This window comes from Muntiacus reevesi, chromosome X (assembly GCF_963930625.1).
Source record: "Muntiacus reevesi chromosome X, mMunRee1.1, whole genome shotgun sequence".
Classification (NCBI taxonomy): domain Eukaryota; kingdom Metazoa; phylum Chordata; class Mammalia; order Artiodactyla; family Cervidae; genus Muntiacus; species Muntiacus reevesi.
In genome coordinates this window covers 131915501-131941879 of record NC_089271.1, presented here as the reverse complement: position 1 = coordinate 131941879, position 26379 = coordinate 131915501, and the positions used below count along the sequence as shown (strand labels likewise).

At 37.7% G+C, this 26379-nt stretch overlaps 1 protein-coding gene across 1 annotated transcript in view; it reads left to right on the top strand.

Moving 5' to 3' along the window:
• Positions 1 to 8694: 8694 nt before the first annotated feature.
• The window catches only part of WDR44 (WD repeat domain 44), a 93619-nt gene continuing 75934 nt past the window's right edge, over positions 8695 to 26379 (top strand). Inside the window, exon 1 of the mRNA XM_065914925.1 lies at positions 8695 to 9149. Coding sequence (XP_065770997.1) covers positions 9073 to 9149 — 77 coding nt within the window. The 5' untranslated portion in view covers positions 8695 to 9072. The remainder of the gene's footprint in view (positions 9150 to 26379) is intronic.

Sequence of the window (26379 nt, the reverse complement as noted above, 5' to 3'; positions counted from 1 at the left end):
AGTTTTAAAGAGCCAGTCAAGTGCAAGGGACAAAGAAGACAAATCCTGGGAGGCAAGCAAGGTTAGCAGTTAGATCAGGTGCACACCATCCCTTTCCTTCTCTGCTTACAGTCAGACTCCCAAAGGGTGATGCTCTTAATGGATGAATGGGGGCAAAACTACCACCCAGAGGCAGATGGTAGAGACCAGCTTGCGCTGGTTTTGGCTCTGAGTATAAGAGACAGACAGAGACAAATTCCCTTCAGACATCATAACCCCAGGCAGCTCTGGGTCCAGAAGTCATATGGGTCCAGAAATCTATGGCCAAAACATCTCATATGAGAAATTTAGCTTAAAATGGTTGTGGATTGGCAATATTCCCGGGTGACTAGTAGGAGCAAATGCAACTCTCCTCTAGAAGAATTCACTTTAAACCCAGGTCTCAGTATCCAAAGAAAAAGTTCCAAGGAACACATGTTCACAAATAAATATCATAATATACACAAGGGAAAATATGAAAGACAGGTAAAGATATATGGAGGATATAATGAGAAGGATCAACAAGTATCTAATGGAAGTCCTAGAAGGACTAGAAGGACTAGTATTTCCTAGAAGGAAATACTAAAAATAATAAGAAAGAGAGAATGGCTAAGCATTTTCCAAAGTTAGTGAAATATGCAAATCTTTACATTCAGGCCACCCTTAATGAACTTGCTCACTCCACTAAACTTATTAGGCTAATATCAACCTTTCATTTGCCCACATGGCAATCCTGGATAGACCACAATTAGTGTCCATTCATGCCACCTTCAAAAGGAGCAAAGGCGATTGAGTACAGTTGCTTGAATAAGCCTTATGGTTTATCTTTCAGAATACCAGAAGTAAGATTACGTATTGTTAACGCTGATCTTTCCTTCAGAGTCTGAAGCGGTAGGTGAGCTCTGTTAATCCTAAATCCTAGTGTGACCATTCTGCAATCTCCAAAAGAAAAAAAGAGAAAAATATGCATTTTGATGCAGAATACTAGGAAAAGCACAAATTTGAGGGCCAGGTACATCTAACTTCAAATTCTGACCCTGCTACCATGCTTCAGGTCCCTTCCTATAAAAAATTTTTTTAAAAAACAACACAGTGGGGGAAGGTTAGAGAATTGAATCACTGAGATAACATGTAAAATGCCAGCCAGGTCACTGGTACAGAACAAATGATTATTTCCTTTTCACCCCCCATCCCTCTACTTACGTCACAACTTTCAGACTTTTGTCCAAGACTGAGGTCAGCTCCATGATTAATTTTTAAACAAATTGCCTACTTTTGACAAAATAGTCATTTTAGTTATAAAACTTTGTTAAACTTTTGAAAAACTAAAATTATGTCCACTATTTCTCAACTTCAAGATATATATAGGCAGGCTGGGTCTAAAGATTGAAGAGATATTGACCAACCAGAATGGCCAGTCAATGTGACCCGGGTGAATAGGATGACTGAAGTAGGAAAAAAGATCTGGCAAAAAGATTTCAAGCCCATAACTTAGCACTAACCAGGGAGTATTGGAAGATTGTGGTCAAGGCAGACTGGAGAAGGCTGGTAACCAGAAGTTTAGGCTTCAAAGATGAGGAACATAGGCAAGAGCCATAAATGAAAAGCTAGGGATTTAATTATTCAGGGACTGGGCAATGACCACTAGAAGCTCAATTCCCAGATCATCTGGGTTACATGTGTCAGAGTTCAAGTTTAGGTGACAGAGATGAAAAGCTCATCACAGAACGACTAAACTATACCACTGTTAACCTACTAATAATACAATGCCTAGCACATAGCAAACCCTCTGTTGAGTGAATAAATAATCAAGCAACCACAGTAAAGCCAGATAAAAATACTGGAAGGTCAGTAGTAAGATTAACATTGAAACTAAGGTTAAATTCTAAAGGCAAGCAGGTTCACTCAGTGGTTAAAGACCACAGAAGAAAGGAAACCAGATGGTCCCTAACATCACATGGGCAGTAAGATTGCTGAGTTTCTAGAGAATATTTAGAAATGGGGTTGAATTTTAGGTGTACTGTGTGTGAGTGTATGTGAAGCAAGATACTTCTTTCATATTTTAAATTCATGTTACAGCTTTTTCTTTTTTCTGAACTCACTGTTTTTTCTTCTGTTATATCATACCATAGTGTTCACTTCCAGGGTGATATTTATTCCCAAGGGCATTCAAGGACTTCAGAGGGCAAACAGCACCTGCTGGTGTGTTACACTTGTTTTTCCAGGACCCACCTAGATTCGTGGTTCTCAACTGGCAGAGGGAAGATAAGCATATTTATCCCTGGAGTAGTTTTCTACTGTTTCATAACAAATTACCACAAACTGAATGGCCTAAAAAAAAGACAAATTTGTTAGCTCATAGTTCTGTAAATCAGAAGTCTGGGTACAGTGTAGCTGGACTCTCTGCTCAGGGTCAAGCAGGGCTGAAATCAAGGTGTCAGCTAGGCTGCTTTCTCATATGGAGTTTGGGGTCCTCTTCCCACCCCATTCAGGTTATCAGCAGAATTCATACCCTGCAGCCAGAAGACTGAGGCTCCCATTTCCTTACTATCAGCAGGGAGCTACTCTTGATTCCTAGAGGCCATTTTCACATGTCTTGGCCCCCAACGTCAGCACACAGCATCATGTTTGCTTTCCTTCTTTTTTTTTTAGATGTTTGCTTTCTCCCAAGCCTGCCAGAGAGTATTTCTCTGACTTCCTTTTCCCACTAGTTAGAGAAAACTCTGCTTTTAAGGGGCTCATGTGATTAGGTCAGATTCACAAGTATCATCTTTCTATCTTAAAGTCAACTGATTTGGAACTTTAATTACATCTGCACAATCCCATCACAACAGCAGCTGGATTAGCACTGAATTAAATAACTGGGAGAAGATGTATGTATAGAAGGAGCGAGGCAGTCTTGGAGGTCTAGCTTAAAATTCTGCCTACCATAAACCCCAATGTTGGGATGTTTCTATTTAGATAAATACCATAAAAATGGGAAAAAAGAAGTATCAACCAGTTGCTTTAAGTTTGTAGTAATATTACTATTTCAGACACTTCTCTCATTAACATGACTCATTTCCTATAAGATAGTAAACTCAAACTGTACATGCACACACACATGTGAACACATTAGCCTGACTGATATATCTATGTAATTGTTTGCCACCAGATTATTTCACCAATTAAAAAATACATATATATGTATATATGTATGAATGCATATATTCTTTTTCTTCCATGAAAGAAAAATAAAAGATTTCTTCCTCAGATTTTGACCTGGAGTGAATTTTTGAAGCATAAAGTTCATATGTCTTAAGTTTCTCTCTCTTTAGATTAGGTCATATATTACTGCTTACTGTTTTGAAAAACAAAATTATTCTTAGTCCATATTATTTAGAAGTGAACCTCTAACATTATACTTTGCTTCTAGAAGCTCCACATCAGTGCATCATTTCACAGTTGCTTTAGAAATTATCATTACCACTCTCTTTGTTTGTCAGGCCTACAGTGTAGAAAACATGATTTTTACCAGTAGAATAATTACATTCCAATATTTTCTTTGTGGGTATTCTTTCCAAGTTCATTTTCTTAGTGGCACTTATTAAACTGTTCCAGAAGCTAAATGTGACACAAGTAATACCTTATATTGGAAATGAATCTCAGATTTTCATTTCATGTGTAAGTCTACCTTGTATATGATTGGTTATATATTTTCTTTTAATATTTTCCCCTCGTTTACAAAGTAACACATATTCACTGTAGAAAACTGAGTCATTTTATAAAGGTACAAATAACCATAAGTTTCATTATTATTTTAATCAACAACCAAAGACAATCACCATTAATCATTTGGGAACACTCTTCCAGAATTCTCTATGCTTATATACACATATAGATACATAGAAAAATAACTTTTGTAAATGGAATTATTCTTCATGCAATTATTTCATAACATCTGTTTTCATTTAATACATTATGAGCTCCCATCATGTCAGTGAATATAGAGACTTACCCCTTAACAACTGGTGGTTAGCACATTGTTCTTGTCTGCTAGTAACCCTTTCTTGGAAAAAACATCCATTGCATACTCCACATGGTCCTAGTAAGAAAGATGATCAGAGTAGTCTCTCCCTACATGGTGTGTGGCAGGGAATCAGTTGACCCATACCTGAAAACTCAGTCTCTATTCCCTTAGCTACAGGGGTTTCCTAAGACCAATGAAGATAGGCCCTGAGATTTAATATATCAACACTAGGAGAGAGTCTTACTTCCTTTAGGATTGAGAATTATTAAGACAGTATAAACCAATTGCCTACAGTCATCTTTGCTGACAACAAAAAGGAATCTGTCTGTGACAGGAAAATTGAAGCCAAAGCACAAAAGAAGCAGAGATAAGCAAAGATGAAAAAGAAAGTTTTGAGATATCTTAGACCCTAGATCCCACTATGCCTGAAGCTACTTCATCTGGACTACAGTCAGTGCTGCTATAATACAATATAGGCTTTCCCCAAAATTACTGCACTATGCAAAGTTGTTCAGTAAAAATCACAGGGCTTATGGGGGAAATGGGACTAGGAGTACAAGATTTAAAAACTTTGTCACTGACACATATACAAAAAAGATATGAACTTAATGAAAATGGTAGCACAGTTTTACACGCTAGCTGGTGATGAAATACAAAAATACTACAATGAACATGGTGTTTTAGTTTGAAAAAGACCCGAAGCTTGCTTGTGGAAACAGGTATCAGAAGGGTTGCAACTTATGAGTTACTGTGAGGTGACAGATGGATGGTTATCTGAAATCAGGTGGAAAGCTGAAACACTAGATGTGGATGGGTATGACTCAAAAGATACAAAGAAGTGAGGCAACTGGTAGATGTCTGAGGTCTATGTGTGTATTTCATGTTCTCCTCTGCAACTTGATTCATCTGGGTTTAGTTTTCTGTTTTCACCTAATGTTTCTGGCTGACAAAATTGCACATAAGAAAATGCAAAATTCCTCTTACACTTAAACTGTTCTCTAATACATTAGTCACTAAGGAACAGACAAGTGTTAGAGCAGTCTGTACTTGACTATGTAAGTGAATAAATTCCCTTTATTGGTTTAACATAATTCCAGTTAGCTTTCTTCCAGGGTCCTGAATAGTAATATATAGCTAAAAAATATTTCATAACACATCAGTAACACATTTTAAGTTCCAGGCTGGCTTCTCTATGTCTCTTGACACATTTCTAGACTCTCTCTACTTTCAGTTCCTGTGTGCTCAGAGATTGAAAATTCATTTTAATATTAACATAAACCATCATTAAGAAGGTGAAGTGGGAACTTCCTTGGTGGTCCAGTGGCATTAAGACTTTGCCTGCCAATGCAGGGGGTGCGTGCGGGTTCAATACCTGTTCGGGGAGCTAAGACCCCACATCTTTCACAGTCAAAAACATAAAACAGAAGCAATATTGTAACAAATTCAATAAAGACTTTTAAAAAAGAAGGTAGAATGGACCTGAAAAAAGCATAACAATTCAAAGTCAAAAGATTTTTAAAATTTTATTATTATAATCTGTAACACAACTGACTTTTCAAACAGATGATTGAAAGTTGATGATTACAGAATTTAATCTTGGCCCTGACAAGTTTTGGCCATTTTCAGAATGATTTTTCCCATGGATTCTGCTACTTTAAAATCCATAAAAACTCTCATGGTGATTGCAATATTAAATCTTTTCATGTAAATATTATATCTCAAATCACCTAACCTTGTACATAAAAAAGTTTTTCCCTGGGTTATCACTTTAGCTCTTGTTTATGCAAAGGCCTACATGCATTACAGTTTTATCACTGATGTTCTAGGTGATTACTCTTGGGGTTGGAGCAAAATTGGCCCCAAAGATATTGCCATTTTGTATTATTCTTGACAAGAGGAGAGAGCGAGTATTTCACACCACAGACAAGTTCTTCCATATACTGCCTGTGACTTCAGCATTTGAAATCCCTAACCGGGTTTATGCTGTGCAGATAAGGAGGCATAAAAAGTTTCCTTAAACCCATCAGCCTTAGATCTGTGTAGTTTTTATAGTCATTGGAAATGAGCCACTCAACTCTGCTCTGAAAGCAGACATAAACAATATATAAACAAGTACGGCTGGTTATGTTCCAATAAAACCTTCTTTACAAAAACAGACAGCAGGACAGATTTGTCCAAAGTTCCGGTACCATAATTTGCCAACGCCTGCTTTGAACCAATAGTTTTCACTTTTTTTTTTTTAATGGAGCCTTGCAGCAGTCTCTTGAGACTCAAGGAAGGCCACGCAGGCAGGAACCTGAATTATCTCTGCTTCAAATAAAATAGTTTTTATTTTTATGATATGTGGACCTTTGTATGAAATCAGGTTTGATTAAAGAGTTTCATTTCTAATAAGGAGAAAAGCTTTAAAACCACAGCCTTGGACTAAGCCTAAAATCTGCTGCCTTAAAACTCAAGAACAGATGTTTAAGGCAAAACAAACACATCTTTTGACATCTTTAAAAATGATCATAGGTGGTACACATTTGTTTTGATGTTCCCAGAAATTCACTTTCTCATAAAATTGATAAGAGCATTTAAATAGATAACTTGAACAGCTCTAAAAATGTTATTGGCTTATCATTCCTATTTCATTTCAGCTTTTTCTAAACATAATGTTTACGGTACCTTAAAAGGTCCAAGAGAGGTGGTAAGAAATAATGGAAAAAACACCAATTTAGGAGACTGTATTTTCCTCCATTGTAAACTAGATTGTGAGCTCCTGGGAAACAGGAAGTAAATTGTCTTCCTCCTCTTTGAATTATGCTCAGCACCTAGAACAGAACATGACACCAAGTTTTAATTTTTAAAGCAAATGCAAATTAACTATTACATAGCTAGGAAGAAAATAAATTCAGATAGTTTATTTACTTATATCTTTCCATACTCTGTAAGGAAAAAAAGCATATCTTTCTTGATTGTATGCTAAGTTGCTTTAGTCATGTCCAATTCTGTGCAGCCCTATGGACTGTAGCCCACCAGGCTCCTCTGTCCATGGGATTCTCCAGGCAAGAATACTGGAGTGGGTTGCCACGCCCTCTTCCAAGGGATCTTCCTGATTCAGGGATTGAACCCTGGGTCTCCTGCATTGGCAGGCGGGTTCTTTACCATTAGCACTACCTGGGAAGCCGCTTATAATGAGCAACAAAAGAAAAAGTTTGTACTTTGACATATATTTTTAAACCTAGAAAATTAGCAAGTTTAAAACACATAAAAGCTAATAATTGGGTCCACAAATCCCTTATGTGCACTTCTTAAAACACAAAAAGCTCTGGAAGTCCAACATTTTTGTTTTGTATTTTTAGTGACTTATTTGACAGTCAATTTAGTCTAATCTAAACTTATCTGACAGTAGTAGCTGACCTGAACTGAAGGTGGCTACTTACTGGTGTTTATCTACCCCTTATGAATAATCATAAGGTTTGCTGCAAGAAATATTACCCTATTTGATTACGCAGCGTTTTCCCTCAACTCCGTAGGGTGTTAAAGAATACATAGTATATCGCATTTGGTTTTACACAAACTCGCCAGACAACCCCAGATCTTTTCCCGGTTGCTTTCCACGTAGGAATCTAGAGTCCCATTCCAGCCTCTCTGAGGCCATGCCCCCGGTCCCAGTTGCTTTTCTGCCGCCATCTTGAGCAACAATTGCAGTGCAAAGAGCTCAGAGTGTCTTCCTGTTACGGCAGTTGGAAAAATAAATGTGCTTCCCGATTATATATAAAGTCAGCATTATCACTTTGATGGTCAATGATGCGTTAACAAAGAACATCTTGGTCTTTTATAAGCACCTTTCTATTTTCATCCCTGGACACTGGGCAGTAGAGGATCAGAGTTAAGTTACAAGCTCTTAGCCTTGCAAAGGAATCTGCTCAATATATTTACCATTTGACTGATGCACATCTTAGCCAGTATGTAAGAATTTCTCTCCCGTTAAGTGTCGGCAACAATAGGTATCTGTAAAGAGAAAGTAACCAGAGGCCCTACAGTGGCTCAGCTCCAGCAACAAATCCATCATTACTCCATTGAACTGGCACACTCCCCACTATCTCTCTTGGACCCCACCCTCTGGCCGGCAGGATCCTATCTAGAGATCTCAATTAGAGATCTTGTACTAAATAGCACAGGTTATGCCCCATAACGCTAGAGGAGGTGGACCCGCCTACTCCCTAGGGTTTGGGAATCTGGGCTTGGATAAATTAAATCGACGAAAATTTAAACCACAATGTCAACTTATCCCGACACCATTTCCTCATAAGAAAAAAAGCAGACTCCAAATCACCCCTCTAAAAATGCCTCTCTTTAGAATTGCAGAGTTAGTGGATGGGACACTCTGCCGGACCCCACCTACATCGGGCGCGCTCCCACAAAGTCGGGGGACCGCGCCGGTCAGGCGTAAGCTCTAGACTCCTCCCCTCAGAACACGCATCCCCACCCTTCTCCGCTACTTCCGGCCCTCACCTAACGCCCTCAACGGCGCTTGCGCCGTCTTGATAGGCTTCTCGAGTGCAAAAAATCTGAGCTCTGCCTCTCAGGAACCGCCCCCGCCTCCTCTTCGCCCCGCCCACGCCTCACCGGCCCCTCCCGAAATCTCGCGAGGGTAGGTGCGAGTCCGTGTTTTGCGGGCAACTAGCTCTCCCAGCAGCTGTAATTGCTGCTGCGGGAGATATCGGAGCTGCTGCCGTCCGCGCGCCCGCCCTCCCCCACTGAGGCGAGCCACCGCCTCTTTCGCTCTCCTCACACACCTATCGCCGGGAGCGGCGGCAGCAACAGTCCCTGGACCCACCGCCGCCTCCTCAGACGGCCGCTCTGCTGGTTATTGCCTCAGTCCGACAGTTGCCGGCGGCCCGCTGTCCAGCTCCTCTCTTCAGGTCGTCTGCTCCCTCCTCATCCTCCCGGGACCCACCTCCCCACGGTTCGCCGGGGTGGAGGACGACGTGGAGGAGACGAGAGTCACCCTCCCTCCAGGCGGCGCCGGCCCCCTCACCCGCGGGTGTGTCCTATAAATGGCGTCGGAAAGCGACACGGAGGAATTCTTTGATGCCCCTGAAGATGTGCACCTGGAGGGCGGCGACCCTATCGAGTAAGTAACCGGAGCCCTGGCCCAGAAGCCAGGCGTCCCCGTCTCCCGGCTTCCCCTGTGCCTTCCCCCCTACACCTCTTCTAGGTCCCGCCGCCGCAGCCCCTCTGCGTCTCGCTCGGCTACTTCAGAGTGAGTTCGGGGGAGGGCGATCGCCCACCTCGGGCAAACCCCCCTCTTGGCCCTGGTAAACGGCCCCCGGTCTTCTCTCGGAGCCTCTTTCTCTTGTCCAGCTTTCTGCGAGGTGGGACAGTTTATGAGCTCGAGAGCCGGAGATGTGTATTTGAGGGTTTCAGAGCTTACCTTGAAACATCCGTTTTGGCCTTGGGGGCCATAGATGAAAGGAGCGGTAACAGGAGAAATTGCAGTACTGGTTGTTGTTTTCTTCTTCTTTTGCCGCTAACTTACCTATCCGATTCAGAGGTGTCTCTACTTCTCCCTCTTTGCCGTCCTCTTTGGGTTGTACAAAAAGAAAAGGAGCGGAGCGCGGGGAGGGGGAAGACTGGGTGTTTACTTAGGAAAGTCCTCTAGCTGATGTACTCTAGATCCACGGTGTTTTATTAAAATAGCACCTTGCCGTGAGGCAGAGGAAATCGAAGACGAGGTCCTTTACCATTAGCGAGACTGCGGTCTTAAAAGAGTTGCCATACAGAAATGTGTACAACCGACTACAGCGATACAAACAAGTGCTGAGTAATCTGTGGTTGGAAGGAGAGCCACAGCTTTGTGCTCTTTATCTATTTCTGCAAAATGTTTTAGTGGTGATTAATAGGGAGATTCTGAGTAGGAACTACAGTAGTTGGAATACTTCGCTTGCCTGGGACTTCTACTGACCCACTCCCGACTCTTCCAAGTTGGAATAATGTTTAAAGCGAGTTCACCGAACTCTTCTACTGGTCTTGTGTGGCACTAGAGGCAGTGAAATACATTTTCGTCCTATAAGAACGTGAAAATGGGTAAAATTTGTCATGTTACTGTAAGTCACTAACATAGTTCCAGAAGTCAGCTGCCTTCAATTTGTAAGCTTACCCGTGGAAGAAATACCTTAATGCAAATTAATGTTATTTGTACATTCTAGAAGTCGTTCTAAAACTGAATAGGTATTATATATATATGTACCCCATATATACATATACATACACATATATAATGTGTACCCCATATATATATATAATATGTACCCCAAAAGTTACAGCAACAAAAGCAGAGAAAATGTACGTTGATAGGTCGTTAATGAGTGTGTTTCCACCAACCTTCAAATCACTAGTATGGGATTTGAAGGTGGCAATGGCCAATCTTGAGATGGCATTGAATCTCCTTCAAGTTCGATATATGAAACAAATTCACAGCTAGACGGTAGAGGATAGAAAATTGACTTGGATTTCCAAGTATATTGGAGTTCTCTGAAATTAAATTTGCCTTCCTGGTATTCCCCTTAAAGTAATCATATGATTTAATAAATTTAGAGCTGTATGAATATTGTTTCTTTTCAATGAATGTAGTATTTAATTGTGAAGAACAGCTACATCAGGACCTGTGTAAACTGCCTAATAGTCCAGTACCTGGCAGAAAGAACTCCAGTGTTCATTCCCTTCTCCTTCCTTTCTTGTAATTAGCAAATTTAACTTCACAGGGTACTTACTTTGGGAGGAAGTATGCACAACTTTGGATTTATTTAACTTATCTAAACTGAATGAGTCATTTTGATAGAATTGCTAGTCACTTCTTCCCTCCTGGGATAATAAATTTCTCAAGCACTTTGATCCTTTGATATGCTAGGTGAAAAGTAAAAACATCTCTTAGGACACAGTCTTCTGATTTTAACTCTAATCTGCCCAAATATTGAGGATGTTGAGCTCTATGGGTAAAACTGTCAGTCTGTGAATTTCAAGGCTCCATCCTGCATTATTGAGGGGATTTCAAAGGAAATTAAACTCAACTGGAGAATTTAATCTGAAAAAAACTAGCAGTACTGAGAGGACTGCATAAGGTTGGCATTATTCACTTGCCCTCTGTCCTTTGTGACAGTTTTTGTTATTTGCATAAGGTACTGTGAGGAAACTTGGCTGGGTAACTAACAACCTAGAAATGAGTGAGAAATCTTGATTTGTGAAAACGTATGGTATCATGAGATATCAGTTATTAGAAGTATCTTCTCTCCCTTGAGATACACTCGGAGATTTACACCACCTGCAGTCTAAGAGGTTAACCGACCCGGTTTGGGCACTTTAAGAAATGTTCCTTGCATTGCATGTTCTAGAGTACACAGAACATTTCACCAGAGTGTAGTAAACTGAGTAGGCTGTTGAGAGTTATCTCATGTGTTTTGGTAATTAGCAGAATCCAGATAAACAATCCATTTCCTAAAACTGATTTCTTTCTTCTTTTCCAATGGTGTCTTCAGCTTTGTTATTCTACTCTTTGAAATCAGAGTTAATATAAAAATCAGTCCAGTTTTTTATAGGAAGACTTGATTTGAATGCAGCTATTTTTCCACAGTGGCAGCTCATCTCCACTTGTCCAGCTTTGCATATACATCACAGTTACAATGCTTTATTTTGATTGATATTTTAGGTCAGATTTCCTTATTCTTTTCTCAGAGAGGTTACTAAGTTGGCCTAGGGGACACAGCTTGTAAGTGACAGCTGGAATTTGAAACCATTTCTTTGGACTCCTACTCCAGTATTTTTTTTCTAGTACATCATAGCTACCCCATACTGGGTGTGTGCTGTGTGTGTGCTGTGTGTGTGTGTGTGTGTATTCAAGGTGACACATCATAGCTACCCCATACTGGGTGTGTGTGTGTGTGTGTGTGTGTGTGTGTGTGTGTGTGTGTGTGTGTGTGTGTGTGTGTGTGTGTGTGTGTGTGTATTCAAGGTGACTTCCTCCAAGAGATACTTGAGTCAAATGCTTTAGGACCAACTTGCTAAATTGAACTGATGCATATATTTAAAACTAGCAGCCAAAACTTCAGTTCTCTTGACTAGAAATTCCCACTTTCTCTTTCAAGAATGTGTATTTTGTTTTGTCATATAGGGCTGTTATAAGATCATAGCATGTTACAGCTGGAAGGGACATCTAGTTTAACTCCTTCATGTAAAATGTGAAAGCCAAAGCCCAGAGAAAGGAAAGTGACTTGTCCAAGGTGCCACAGCAAACTAATGGCAAAGTTAGGACTTGAATCCAGATCAGTTTCACTGTCTAGAATTATCTTCTGCTATCATGCTATCTTTTGATAAAGCAGGAAAGGGAGGAGGAAGTTTGGTATAGTACAAAAAGGCCCTGGACTATGAGTCATTTCATTTCCTCATCTTTAATTTGAGGAGAGTTTAACAGACTTGATGGTATTTGGTACATGATTTAAGACCTATAGATTTGAAATTAGATATTTACTGGATAAATTATATGTGAAATGAATGTTTGTGTTATTTTGTGTGGATTATGCATACACATACTAAAGGCTGGCACTGAGAACATGTTGTAAAAACAAACGTGATGTTTTGAGCATTCTTTATTTTTTTATTGGAAGAAATGGCAAAATTTTTAGAGTAGGAAGGGACAGAAGATCATTTGGCCCAGCCCTTCCATTTAACTGAAAGAGAAACTATGCTCAGAGAGGGGAAGTGACACGTTGCTGATTAGCGGCAAACTCAGAACTAGAACCCAAGTCTCCTGATTCCTCATTTATACCATGATGCCTTGTCTGTAGAAGGAAGGAAAGTGTTGGCAGTTATCCCTGCTGTAGGTTTCTGGCACATACTCTGTTAGCGGGACTCCTGAGGTAGTCAGCTACATCTACCATGATTCTGTTTCTTTCATGTCTTGCTGTCAGAGGACATGGAATGTTCTAGGATCCTCACTTTTGCCCACTAATTTTCTTCAAGTCTGGATGAAAAAACGGTGACAGAACAGCTATTATACGAACAGGGATGGTTATTTGTTTTGTTTTGTTAGTTTAGAGTCAGTTGCAGTCTATTATTTTAGATTGGAGTAATAACCCAAATCTTGATTTTTTAAGTCATAAGAACTGAGATCAAACTGTCCCAGAGTTGTTTGGTCTAAAAAATAAAAAGTTGCCTAACTGCCTTTGTTGAAAACTCGGTTTTTCACTTAGACTTCAGAAACATTTCTCTCTGAATTGAAAATTGATGCATTTCAGTTAAAAATTATTTGCGTGATATGGGTTATTTAACAGCCCTATTAAAGATAAGCTGTTATTTAACAGCCTTATTAAAAATGGCTGTTCATGGGTTGGCCTGGAAGCATAGATGAATTATGGATTATATTTAATTGCCATTGGCTTTGTGGATTGATAGAAACATATTTACATATGCTTTTTTGTCACACCATGTACCATCATGTAGAGGTAGGAGGGGACCTTTTACATATTAATTAGTGAATTCAGGCTCTAAATTTAGTGGTCTCCAGCTGTCAGTTTGGTGACTCAGGGAAGTAGGACAGTCCGAAGCAGCACTGCAGTTTGGGGACTCAATTTGAATCTGTACAAACTCTTATAAACTGAAAACTTTATTCTGTTCTTGGGATAACCTACTTCAAAAAATAGGGTAGATAAAATTTGATCTTTAAAAATGTTAAAAGCCTAGATAGTTTTAGGATGTTGACAGTTCAGTGATGATCCTACAGAACAAAAAGTAACTACTAATTGTTGTTATTTGAGACCTGTATAACCTTCACAGTACATGACAGTCCTTGTGTTCTTTTCAGTTCATTGTTTAGATTTTGACAGTCAGGTGAATTTGCCAGGCAAACACCTTGAAGAGGCTGTTTCCTCCTCAAACTCTGCCTGCAATTCTGGTAATTACTTCCTGGGGTATGTAGGTGGTGGACAGGGTGGTGGTGATGGTGGTGATGGTGAGGGAGTAGGTGGTGAAGGTAGCCCCCCAAGCCAAGAGAGAGAGACCAGGTTCTCAGACTGCTTACTGGGACATGGATAACTGAGATCAGACAAATCACAGTATTTAGTATTGTTTTAGATATGCACCTACACAGTGAATTAAACAACCCTTTCTGTGAGAGATTAATAGTCTATAAGAATTAACTCAAACAAAATTTAAAGTAATAAAAATTGTAGGTACTTTATGATGCCCTACTGATATTTAACTTGAATTGCTAATTAACCTACATTTTTGTTTTCTACCCATAGCTAAGCTAATTTCGACAAACTTTCACAAGGTTTGTTCCACCCTTGCTGTCAGAAGCTAAACCTTTAATTGGGTGCTTTCCTTACTCTTCAGAGTGGAATCTTGTCTGTTCTCTTATTTCAGACTGAGCAGCCTTTGTATTAGTCTGTCATCTCGTGATTCAAAATTGTGGAAAAACTGCATAAGACATAATGTGGGCCTCGTACCTGATGGCAACCCCAATGTTTTTCCCCAGTCCGTATACAAATTTATCTTGGTTACTATAGCAACCAGCCTATCAGTTATTTTTCTAGCTCTTTTGCCTTCTCAGATACTAGGATTACCATATAATCAGGTTCTGCTAAAGCCCTTCAGATCTTAGCATTTCATTACCAGCTGCAGCTGTCTGACAGTTTCAGCTTGGCATTCCATTAGGGTCAATTGGTTTTAAGTTCACAAAACCCTTTTGTCTCCAAACATTTTAAACATACAGAATTTAACAGGAACATGTTTAGGCAATATTTCTCTCATACTAATTTTATCAGTTCATTGTTAGCCATTGTCTTGAAGATTGAATGCATTACATCACTGGCATCCAATGGCCATCCATTTGTCATATCAGCTAGAATAAATTTCAAGATCGAGTGATCATTTAAGAAATATATACAAACACATATTTGTATATATTTCTTAAATGGTCACTCGATCTTGAAATTTAAGAAATATATAATTTCTTAAATGGTAAAGTAATTAGCCTCCAACTAATAAAAATAAATGAAAAAAAAACTGAAGAAAAAAAGAAATATATACAAATATGATTTTAGACTCTATGTCATCACCAGGTAGCTGAAGTGACTTAAAAGTACCTTGATTCATCAACTCACAAACAAATAATCTAGCTTCTACCTAAAATTATTTCTGTAGATAGTAGAAAGAATGGACTTTTCATTCTAACTTGGGAAAGCAGTTTAAAAGTTTAATAGGAAAGGTTATCTTTCTTTTGCAGCCTTTGATAAATGGGAATAGAAACGTAAAGATTGAATAGTTGTATGGATCTTTATTATGTTCTATTTTTTAAAATCTCGTAGAAACCTCAGAATTCAAATAACTAAAATAGTTAAGTTACAAACACGTTTGCCTTGCTAAAAATAAGAATGTTGAAGAAATATTTAGGATATATAAACTGGTAGTTCATATAGTAGTTTATATAATGTTTATGTTAATGTTTGTTTTTGGTGCTCATGCTTGTTAATATTATATGGTGTAGTAATAAATATATGCCTGATTAGTCTTTCTAAATATGCCTAATTAATCTTTCAGTTTAACTGAGGCGATTAATCTTTTAATGCTTTAGCCAATTTTGGCATGTGTTTAAATATATAACAATAACATAAGTAATGTGTTTTTAAAAATCAGAGTAGAATTTCTCTTAAGATACTTTGTGTACTTTTCAAGAAATGTTTATCTTTCTGAGTTAGAATATTATGTAGTAAGCTTGTGAGTTTTGAAATGATTAAATTAAAATTTTCTGGCTTGAATTTTTATTTTTAAATCATTTGAATGGTTTAAGAGTTTAAAGCCTTTTAAGATTAGTTTATCCTATTCAAAACTCTGGTTACTAATTTCTGATGATGCCCCAAGGAGAACTTTATTTTAATTGCACAAATAGGCTACAGAGCAGAAAAGGTTTTACTTTATCCACAGGACCCTAATCCTTAAAATTTTTTAAATAAAGGGGGAGGGGAAGATAAGAATTTTTTTTTAAAGGCCAAGGATGAACCATAAAGATTTTGGAAACGACTGACAGAAAACTTTAATGTTTTCCAGTAGGCAGCCTGTACAGAGCCAGCCATACCTGTATAAAATGTACTTGACCACTACTAATTGTAATAGACTGCTCCAGTACAAACTCATTGAACCGTGGGCATTCTTATGAACCACAGGTCAAACTCTTTAGAGAACCAATAAATAGAATATAGAGCTGTATTCAAACCCAGTTTCTCAGAAGCAGGCATCCTGGTTACTAAGTAGGATCAAGAGAAGAGGTAAAAGTGTTCTTTCTGGCATCACTCTTGAACTGGAAAGACTAGCCATGGATGAACTTAATATCCATAGTCCTCTTTTAAATTTGTTTCTGAACGTCTTTATTTAAATTGGGAGACCGAGAAAATTATTTTTCTAGTTATTAGCAGTACTATTAACAATTTGTGTGGTTTAAAAAAAAAATCACTCTTTTAAAATATGCTTATCTACCCAAATGAAAGGTGGTTTGACATTTCTACTCAGCCCCACTTCTACCCTATTCACCCTCAGCTTTCTCCTTCCTAGCTTACCTCAAGGTATTAGTACAGAGATTCCCCAGTGTAATAATTTATTCTTCTTTAACAACTGAGAAGAAACAGTGGTGGATGAAATATAATGAATGGGTGGGTCTTTGGGGATGAATAAGGGGAAGATTGGTTATAGCAGATGCATTGGTAAGTGGGATTGGTTAGTGTCACATGTAGAGTGGAGCATTGGATTAGTGGAAGATAGGTGAGCAGAAGGAATAGGTAGCTTGATAAAACTAGTACCTTTGTGAGTGAAAGTGAGTGGGTTTGTCAGTATTATGCAATTGGCATTTTATCTTTATTGGATTGGCTTTAGAGATTAAAGCTAGTTACCGAGATCAGTCTTTTTTCCTTTAAGTGAACTTTGCTATACCTATTGTATCCCAGGTCAAAGCTCCTGTTTGTTAACTTTTAACCTTTGCCTTATTTTCCTGGGTAGAGAGATGTCTGCAGTTGATGTGTTGTTGTTGTTGTTCAGTCGCTCATTCATGTCTGACTCTTTGCGACCCCATGGACTGCAGAATGCCAGGCTTCCCTGTCCTTCACCATCTCCCAGAGCTTGCTCAAACTCATGTCCATCGAGTCGGTGATGGCATCCAACCATCTCATCCTTTATTGTCCCCGTTTCTTCCTGCCCTCATTCTTTCCCAGAATCAGGGTCTTTTCCAATGAGGCGGCTCTTCGTATCTGGTGGCCAAAGTATTAGAGCTTCAGCATCGGTCCTTCCAATGAATATTCAGGACTGATTTTCTTTAGGATTGACTGGTTTGATCTCCTTGCAGTCCAAGGGACTCTCAAGAGCCTTCTCCAACACCATAGTTCGAAAGCATCACCTATCCTAGGTGGCAATAGGGATGGTCTGTGGTTTTCCACTTCCCTTCACAATTTCTTCTAGCAGTACTTTTGAACTTCCTGGTTTCTCTCAAATCTTCACTCCCACTTCCCATTCCTATACACACTGGTTCCTGTAAGAGTGAAGGGAAGAAATGGAGGGGACTAAGGCAAAGATGGTGGTTTAGATTTATAGGACCTTTGTAACTTGGGGACATTCTGTATTCAGTAAATACTGTGTTAACAGTGAAGCCTTGGGAAGTGTTGCCAGTTATCCTGCAATCATATCGATTTCTTGTTACCAACTTCACCCCCCACCCCAGGATTGAATGTATTCCCAATAATAAAGAAGTATTATAGTCCTGCATGTTGTTAAACATGCAAAGAATGGTAATGCCATACTGTCAATTAATGTTGGACATTAATTTTCAAAGTATTTTTATTTACATTATCTCTTTGACTGTCCTGCAGTTCTGTAAGATAGGACAATTTTTGTGAGACAGGACAGTTACTATGTTAATTTTGCAAATAAAAAACAGCTCAGGGTGAACAGGGATCAGCTAGCAAAAGTGGAATTTCACTAGTTTGTGATCCTTAGATGATGATTTTGAATGAAGATGTAAAACATTAGGTCTCTCCCACTTCACTTTTCTAAGCTATAAATGTTTTTTGATGATATGTTTTAAATGTGAATTATTAAAATGATGAGGCTGACTCTCCTGCCAGTTGGGTATGTATAATTCACTCTTGAAAACATCAAAAAGCAGTAATTTAAATGGTTTTCTTTTTATGCTTTAAAGAAATTGATTATGCTATGGTAGCTAGGTCAGAAAATGACCTTGCTCCTGAAAAAGCTGGAATCCCAGACACTGCTATTACACTTCAAAGGGTATGTTCTTTGTTCTTTCTATGATCTTTCTATGTTCTAAGGGAAAACTCCTCAAGATGTGAGACACTGCTGATTTGGACTTCTGTGCTCCATCAAAAAGTCTTGATCCCAGATTTTTCTTTTCTGTAATTGTTTTGTAGGTTGTTGTTAGTTGTTTAGACCACATCCCCCCCCCTTTTTTTTTTTCAGTATAACTCTGGTTCATATTTTTAGCTACAAGTCACTAATTGGAAACACAATGTTTCTCCCCGCCCCCCCTTCCTCTTCAGAGGTGTTTTCTAGCAGTCACAATGAATGCATGTAGTGGTTTTTAATATTTTCCAGCTGGTCAAACATTTTGGCTATCAAATTAATGGGAAAAATGCATTCCAGTAGCTAATTAGAAAATTACATTCTCAGTAATTACTATTTAAAGTGGAAATAAGGATGAATAATATTTTTAATAATAAACTTGGCCTACAGATTGTTTTATATAGGTAAGCATTCTAGGTAATTTGAGATTTTTCTAGAATATTTTATCAAGTTTTATATATCTTCATTAAAGAATGCAGAAGTAGAAATTCAGATAAATTGTAAAAGTAGAATTTATAAACTAAAATGCTTAATTACTGAAGTATGTCCAGTTTTCTATTCTTCATAATATTGAGGGATAATATGAATAATTAAATGTTACCAGTTACACCAAACCCTCAGTTCAGTCATTAGTTTACAACTTCCTTTCCCATCAAATCTTTTATCAGAGATGACAGTAATGTTTTGTGTGTCATTTAGTTTGATTTTTTTCGTTCCTCTGCCAATCTTTGGTGATAACTAGTGAACTCAGAAGGAGAAAAAGAATATCAAAGGCTGAATAATCAGCTCATTGATAATATAATTGATTTATTTACATTTTTTAAAAAGGGGAGTTGTGACAGGTTCTTTAGTGCTCTTAATTTTTATGTGGGGTGACATTAGAAGTTACTGGCATTTACTTTTTAAGATTAGTACACCAAAAAAAAAAAGATTAGTACACCAATGAATGTTTTAGATAACTTAAAAATCATATTAACACATTAACTTGATAAAGCTTCTGTAAAGTGGCCTGTAGACAAAAATCTTGTTTACTTTCTAAGAAGTAAGTTACAAAGTGATTTAGCACGATTGCATTAATATTGATTTTTTCCATACAGTCGGTAAATTTAGCCATCTATTTCTGTTGCAATTTTCTAGAAATTATTTTAAATCATTAATAGATGTGACTTATCTAACCCAGTTTGACAATTTGGAATGTTGATATAGCTGCCCTACCCTGGAGTTACTGTTTGAATGTGAGTATTTATTGAATGGTTGTAAATGTGCAGGATAGAATGTTTTTAGTTTAGAATTCTTGAGTAGGCCTAGAGAAGTGATTATTCTGTTATTTTGTCAATAAATAGATTATCAAGCTGTTCTTTCAGAAATATGACATAAAACTACATGAGTTACATAAATCAGTTTTGAAAAATCAGCTTGTCATTTTAGACAATATTTAGTTGCTTAAGGTCCACTTCAAGTTTGTAAATACTGTATATATGGCTGGAATTATATTTCATTATAAAGTTTCCTTTGATTTCATTATGGATCACTTACAAATGTTGCCACAAAACCCACTTTCAGAAAACATAGAACCATTGTGCCAGACTTTCTCACCATCTCTTTCTGTTAACATCAGTGATAAAATAGTCACTAGGTGTTTTAGACATATTCTGCTTCTTGACTTTCATAGTACTTTAAAATGGCATTTCAAAGAATATTAAAAGTATTAATTCACATCTTGAGGATTTGGTTAATTCCCTATTAGATAACTGTCTTAAGTATATTCTCCTTTTTTAATTAATCTTGTTAATAAGCCAGTGTTACCATGTATGAAGGGAAACTTTCTGTGGGAACTTTTATGCTTAGCATATAATCTAGTAAAACTTGCCATAAGAATGTAACTAATAAATGCATTTATTAATGATGTATATGCATCTGTGTATACATTTTCATTCCAGTGAACAAATTTTTAAAAACTATGCACTTAGAGCAAGATTTAAAAAAAAATAAAACCCAGTATATTATTCTCTAAATTTGAACTGTTCTTGTTCAACTTGAAGTTTGGTTTTGTTTTTTATTTTGATTTTTACTTTGTTTTTGATTTTCTCTTTCCTGGCTTAAGTGGGAAGAAATCCTCATGTCAGTGTTTTGTGAGCACCAGAATCTTTCCGATTACTAGTTTAGACTGAGCACTTTTGTGTTGGTCTTAGTTTGCCATCAGATCTTCGTATTTCAGCTTGCTGGGCTTTGGAAATCAAAACCCTTTAATTACCTGCTTATTTTAATGGCTAGCTAGGGCCTTATCTATGCTTATCTCCTTTTCACCTCAAGGACCTTAGAATCCCAAACCTTTGTACAGTTGAGCTGTTTTTTGCTCTGCTTGATTCAGTTCGTTGATGTACTGCTTAAGCTCATCCTACTTTTATATTTTCCTGATGGCAAAGGCAAAAAAAGGTGGATAAAAACAAAATCAAGCTATGGGGCAATTCTCCACAAAGCCCTTGGTAGTCACCTTTTTATAAGAAAAGTGTTTGCCAAGCCACCAGCTTTAGTTTCACTGACTCACTCTATACTCCTTCCTTCCGTGTCATTACTCTTTTTAACCTCCTTAAGGGTCTGTCAGGAATTTTGCAACCTGACAAGAGGCTTCTTCAGAGCCAACTACTTTTTTTCCTCAGAACCTAAAATAAAAAACGAGTCCTTTTACTGACAGAAAAAGAAAAGAAGACCTTGTTAGACCATTTTTCTGTGTTGCCCAATTTCATCCAGAAGTCTAGAAATGGGGATGTTAAATGTGAGATCATTCTTAGATTTTGTGTAGTGGGTCTTTGAGTTCCTAGTTATTTAGTTGACTCTGAAGCAGGTGCCAGGTTTAGTCTGCACATTCCTTCTGCCCTATTCTCAGAAGGCTTACAGGTTTTGTTTTGTTTTGTTTTCAGATAACTCTCAGGTAAGAGGTAAGAGAAACACCAAACCCCAAAGGCAGAAGGATCTGTCTGTAGATAAAGGGTGAGAAACTAGAGGTAGAATGGCTTATGGGATCTGCCTCTTTGAAATTACAGAAATTCCATGTTCTTTTTTAAAGTGGACTTAAGCACTGATTATCCTAAAACCTTAGTGCATGAGTGATGAAGATTTGAGTTTAAAAGTTGGAAAAGGTGATCCAGTGATTGCCTAGAGAGAAACCACTTGCTGAAGCTGTGAAAAACAAGTTAGACTCCTGCAGTAGTCAGCCATGTCTATACCTGATTTCAGAATGCGGATTTTGCAGTAAGACAGTGAAGGGAATGCAGCTGGCTTCTATTTGGGGAATCTAATCTGTATGTGTTCTTAATGCACACTTGTATTGATTGCCATTCAAATCTAGGAGCTATTTGTGCTTCAGGTTGTGGGAAGATGTTGAGACAGATTTGAAAAGCAGGTTCTACCTCATATCGTAGAAGGTTCATTAGTTTTCTTGATTGAAAATTATTGAAAAATATCTGAAATATTTCTAATATCCCCTTTATAAAGTGAAGCCTGTCCTTAAAATGACTTTGTAAATACAGTAACCTAATCCCTTTTTAATGACAACATAATTTTAATTGATATTTATCCAGAAAGTTGACTGCTGATCTTTATTTGACCTATATAGGTTAAGTTCATTTTTAACATGAGGACAGTTTCAAATGATATATCTTTATAAATAATGGTTATAAGTCAATTTACATATCAAGAGATTTATCAGTTTGTTACAGTAGCCATCTTGTTTTTTTGAGGGATTTGATCTAAGTCAAAATAATGAAGCTGTTAATAATACACGTTCCTACTCTTCACAGAGTGTTTTTGAAAAATGTATATAATAGTGTATATACAATATTTGCATTTGGGCAGGTCTACTGAATGCATTGTCTGGAAGAGCTTTGACTAAATTCACAGATGTTCTATTTTTTTCCCTAGTCGGTAAATACTGTTTAATACTTAGATTAATATTTATACAATGACATTGGCCATACAAATCCTCCCACTTTGTTCCTTTATCACACACAAACAGAGCATAGAATTAATTGTCCACCTAATTAATTTAGGGATAGGATAGAGTTGCCAGATAAAATACAGACCTCCCAGTTAAATCCCATTCAGATAAACATACTTAAACTGGATTTAACTGAGCTGCCTATATTTATCATTGCTAAATGTGGTAACCCTAGGTGGGGGAGAAGCAGGAGGAGACCAGTAGGTATGGGCACAGTTGTGAGACTTAAACACAACTGAGTAGTGACGAGGGTCGCCTTTATTTACTCTGACATGAATACCAAGATTTTCGCAATGTTAATTTTAAGAGTCCAACTCTTTTTGTCTTTGTAAGTGCATTCCTGAAAACAGACCTCAGAAATAACAAAACTTAATATATTGTTCAGAGATACATGGCATTTTAAAAAGAAGTAAGGGCACAGTAAGTCAGGTCTGGGTTAGTGGTTCCCTCTGAGACAAAGGCATCGGAGTCCGGCCCGCAGTGCTGCTCTCATCTTGATCCTGTTCTTATTCTCGGGTAACCTCGTGTGTCACAGTTTAGTTTATTGGTTGTGCTTCATAATTACATGTACATGCTACATTATACTCTTGTACATATCAAATATAGAATAACAGTTTAAAAGTTAAATTAAGACAGACTTCAGTAAGAAAATTAGCCTATATGCAAAGTTTCACTGCTTATACTTTCCAAACTAAAACCAAAGTCAAAAAAGTCAAGAGGCAGTAGTTTCTGTCTTATCTTCTCTGGATTAGCCATCCTTAGTACTTTGTATCATCCTACTCAGTTTCTGAAACATTTAGCAAATTGGTTTCTTTTTTGGATATGTTCCATTTTATCAGTGTTTCTTTTAAAATATGGTATCCCAATGACACATGATATTCTAAAGTGTGTTATTAGTGGGAAGTAGAGTAGAATTTACCCCCCGCCTTGTTCAGGACATAATAGTTTTGTTATGCCTGCCAATGCAGGAGACATAAGAGACGCAGGTTCAATCCCTGGGTCAGGAAGATCCCCTGGAGAAGGAAATGACAACCCGCTTCAGTATGCTTGCCTGGAAAATCCCATGAACAGAGGAACCTGGAGGGCTACAGTCCATGGGGTCGCGAAGAGTTGGACATGACTGAAGTGACTTAGAATGCGTGCAATTCAGCCTAAGATCACACCAACTCTTTCAGCAGTCATATGCTGAAGTCATAGCAGTCTTTTATGACTCTTTCAGCAGTCATATCACAGCCTTTACTCTGTCTGAGAAATCAACAAAAGTACCTGAATGTTTTCATGTGATTTGTTAAGTCACATCTCCCCAGTCATGCATTTTGCATTTATCCCTACTACATTATATTCTGTTAAGATTTGGCTGGTGGTTCTGACCTGTTGAAATATATTTTGGATACTGTCTGCTAGTATATTCCCTAAGCCCTCCAACTTTGTGCCATCTGTAAATTTGGTAGATATACCATCAGTTTCTTTGTTTAAGACATTAGAACATCAAGTGGATAGAATATCGAGTAGGATAGAGCACAATAAAAATTAATACTTCCTTATGGTTTTTCATTGATCCATTAATCAGCACACCTTGAGTAATGTTTAGCCAGTTACAAACCCACCTAAGTGTATTCTAGCCTACATCCCTTTGTTGTCTAAAAGGATATCTTGAGAGAATTATAAAATTTAGTACAAATTTGTATACAAAAATATCCAGTTTTTTTTTTGTGTACAATATGCTCTTTATGTTCTAGGCCAGTAGCCCTATCAAAAAAGAAAATTAGGTTAATTTTGCATGTTTGGCTTTCTGTGAATGCTTATTCTTAAATAAGAGTATCTTTTCCCTACACCTAAGGCCCTTAAACCATTTCATCATGTGTTTAAGAATTTTGCTTGACATTGACATCAGGTGAATCTGTTTATAGTTTGTAGCACTACTTACTTTCCAGTGTTGACCACCAAAGTTTTCCCTAATATCCTCTTCCATACTCTGATTCTTCAGAGGTTTTAGAGATTGAACTCTATAAATTCTCAGCTTTTGCTAGGATATAATTTGTCTAGGATAGAAGAACTGAACTCATTTAGAGTAGCCAGGTACTTTTATCTCTTTGAATGATTTGGAATTCAATTTCCTCATTCTATAATTTATTTTTCCCTTTCTGGTTTGACTATTAGCAATCTTAATTGGAAAAAAAAAGAATCGATATATTTTTCACATATGTACATTCAGTCAAATCGTGTCTGATTTGATAGCCTGCCAGACTCCTCTGTCCATGGGATTCTCCAGGCAAGAATACTGGAGTGCGCTGCCATTTCCTTCACCAGGGAATCCTCTTGACCCAGGGATCAAACCCACGTCTCCTGCATTGGCAGGTGGATTCTTTACCGTCTGAATCACCAGAGAAGCCCAGCCTATTACATTTTATAATTTATCCACGTATAAGCAGACTGCAGTTTATTTTTGTTATTCTTGTTAATATAAATTAAAATAATGAAAAACTGTCTCTGGTATTTTTTAAATCTTCTCACATTCTGAGCAACAGTCTCTCTGATACTGTTCTTTTAGATTTTTGTACTTTTCCTTGGATGTGTGTCCATTCCGTCCCTCCAATCTCTTCTGTATGGTCTCCTTTAAAATATTCCTTATGAAATATCGCCATGGAGATGCAGTCAACAAAATTCAGACAATGAGAAATTCTACAGGATGAACAACCTAGTGTTTTTGTTTGTTTAAGACTTATTTAAAGTGCTGTTTTAGATTCACAGCAAAACTGAGAGGAAGGTACAGAGATTTCCCACACACCCCCTCCCCCAACACATGTATAGTCTCTCCCATTATCAACATTCCCTCGCCAGAGTGGTACATTTGTTACAACTGATGAACCTCCACTGACACAGCATAATCACCTAAAGTCCAAAGTTTCCCTTAGGGTTCAGTTTTGGTGTTGTAGGTTCTATGGTTTTGGATAACTGCATAATAGCATGTAGCCATCATTATAGTATCGTTCACAATAGTTTCACCACCCGAGAAAAATCATCTTTAGGATGAACAGCCTAGTTCCTCAATACATGAACTGCAAGAAATAAAAAAATGAAAGGAAACCTACTGATTGAAAGAGACATATCAACTGATTATGGCACGTGAAGCTTATTTGGATATTGATTGAAATGGACCAACTGTAAAAAAAATTTGAGATGATCTGGGAAATCTGAATGTTTACTGTTTATAATAAGGAATTGCTAAATTTGATAATAGTGTTATAATTATATTTTAGATACATATTGAAATTTTTATGGGTAAAGATTAAATAATTTCTGAGATGTGCTTCAAAATAATCTGGCAAGGGAGTGGAGGGAGGCATATTGATATTGATCACTGTTGACCATGGTCAACATTTTATACATGTGGGTTCATAATATTATCCCAGTTTTGTGCATGCTTGAAATAGCCATAACTAAAGGTTGGAAAAACTGCCCCAAAATATTTTTTATGGTCACATACATTGTTGCTGGCAGATTCACAACTAAAACTCAGGTGTCCTGATTCCAGTTCATGTTCTTTTACTGGGTAGCTAAACTTACAGCCTTTCTACTTTGAGGTTGGTGTCTTGGTGCCCTTTCAGTCTTTGGGAACCCCCAAACCTTTGCTGGAGAATTTGTGGTGGCAATCCTAGATAATTAAGACTTTAATAAATGACCAGTTTCACTTGACTGGCTACCTGCCTGTGTGAAAGTAGGAGGGGATTTATACCTCCTGGGGTAAACTGACAGGCTGCATGTGTTGTTCAAATCAGTAAAGAAACCCGGATCCTAATCAGACCCTCATCTTAGCGTAGCTCTAGGAGGGCGTGAGCTTGTCTGCCTTGTTCACTACTTTCCAACCAGTGCCTAGCACTGTGCTGGTATGAGGTAAGCAATAGGTAAATGTTGAATGAAGGTGTTAATTTAACCTTCTTCAGCCTTGTTTTCCTCACATGTGAAATGAGAC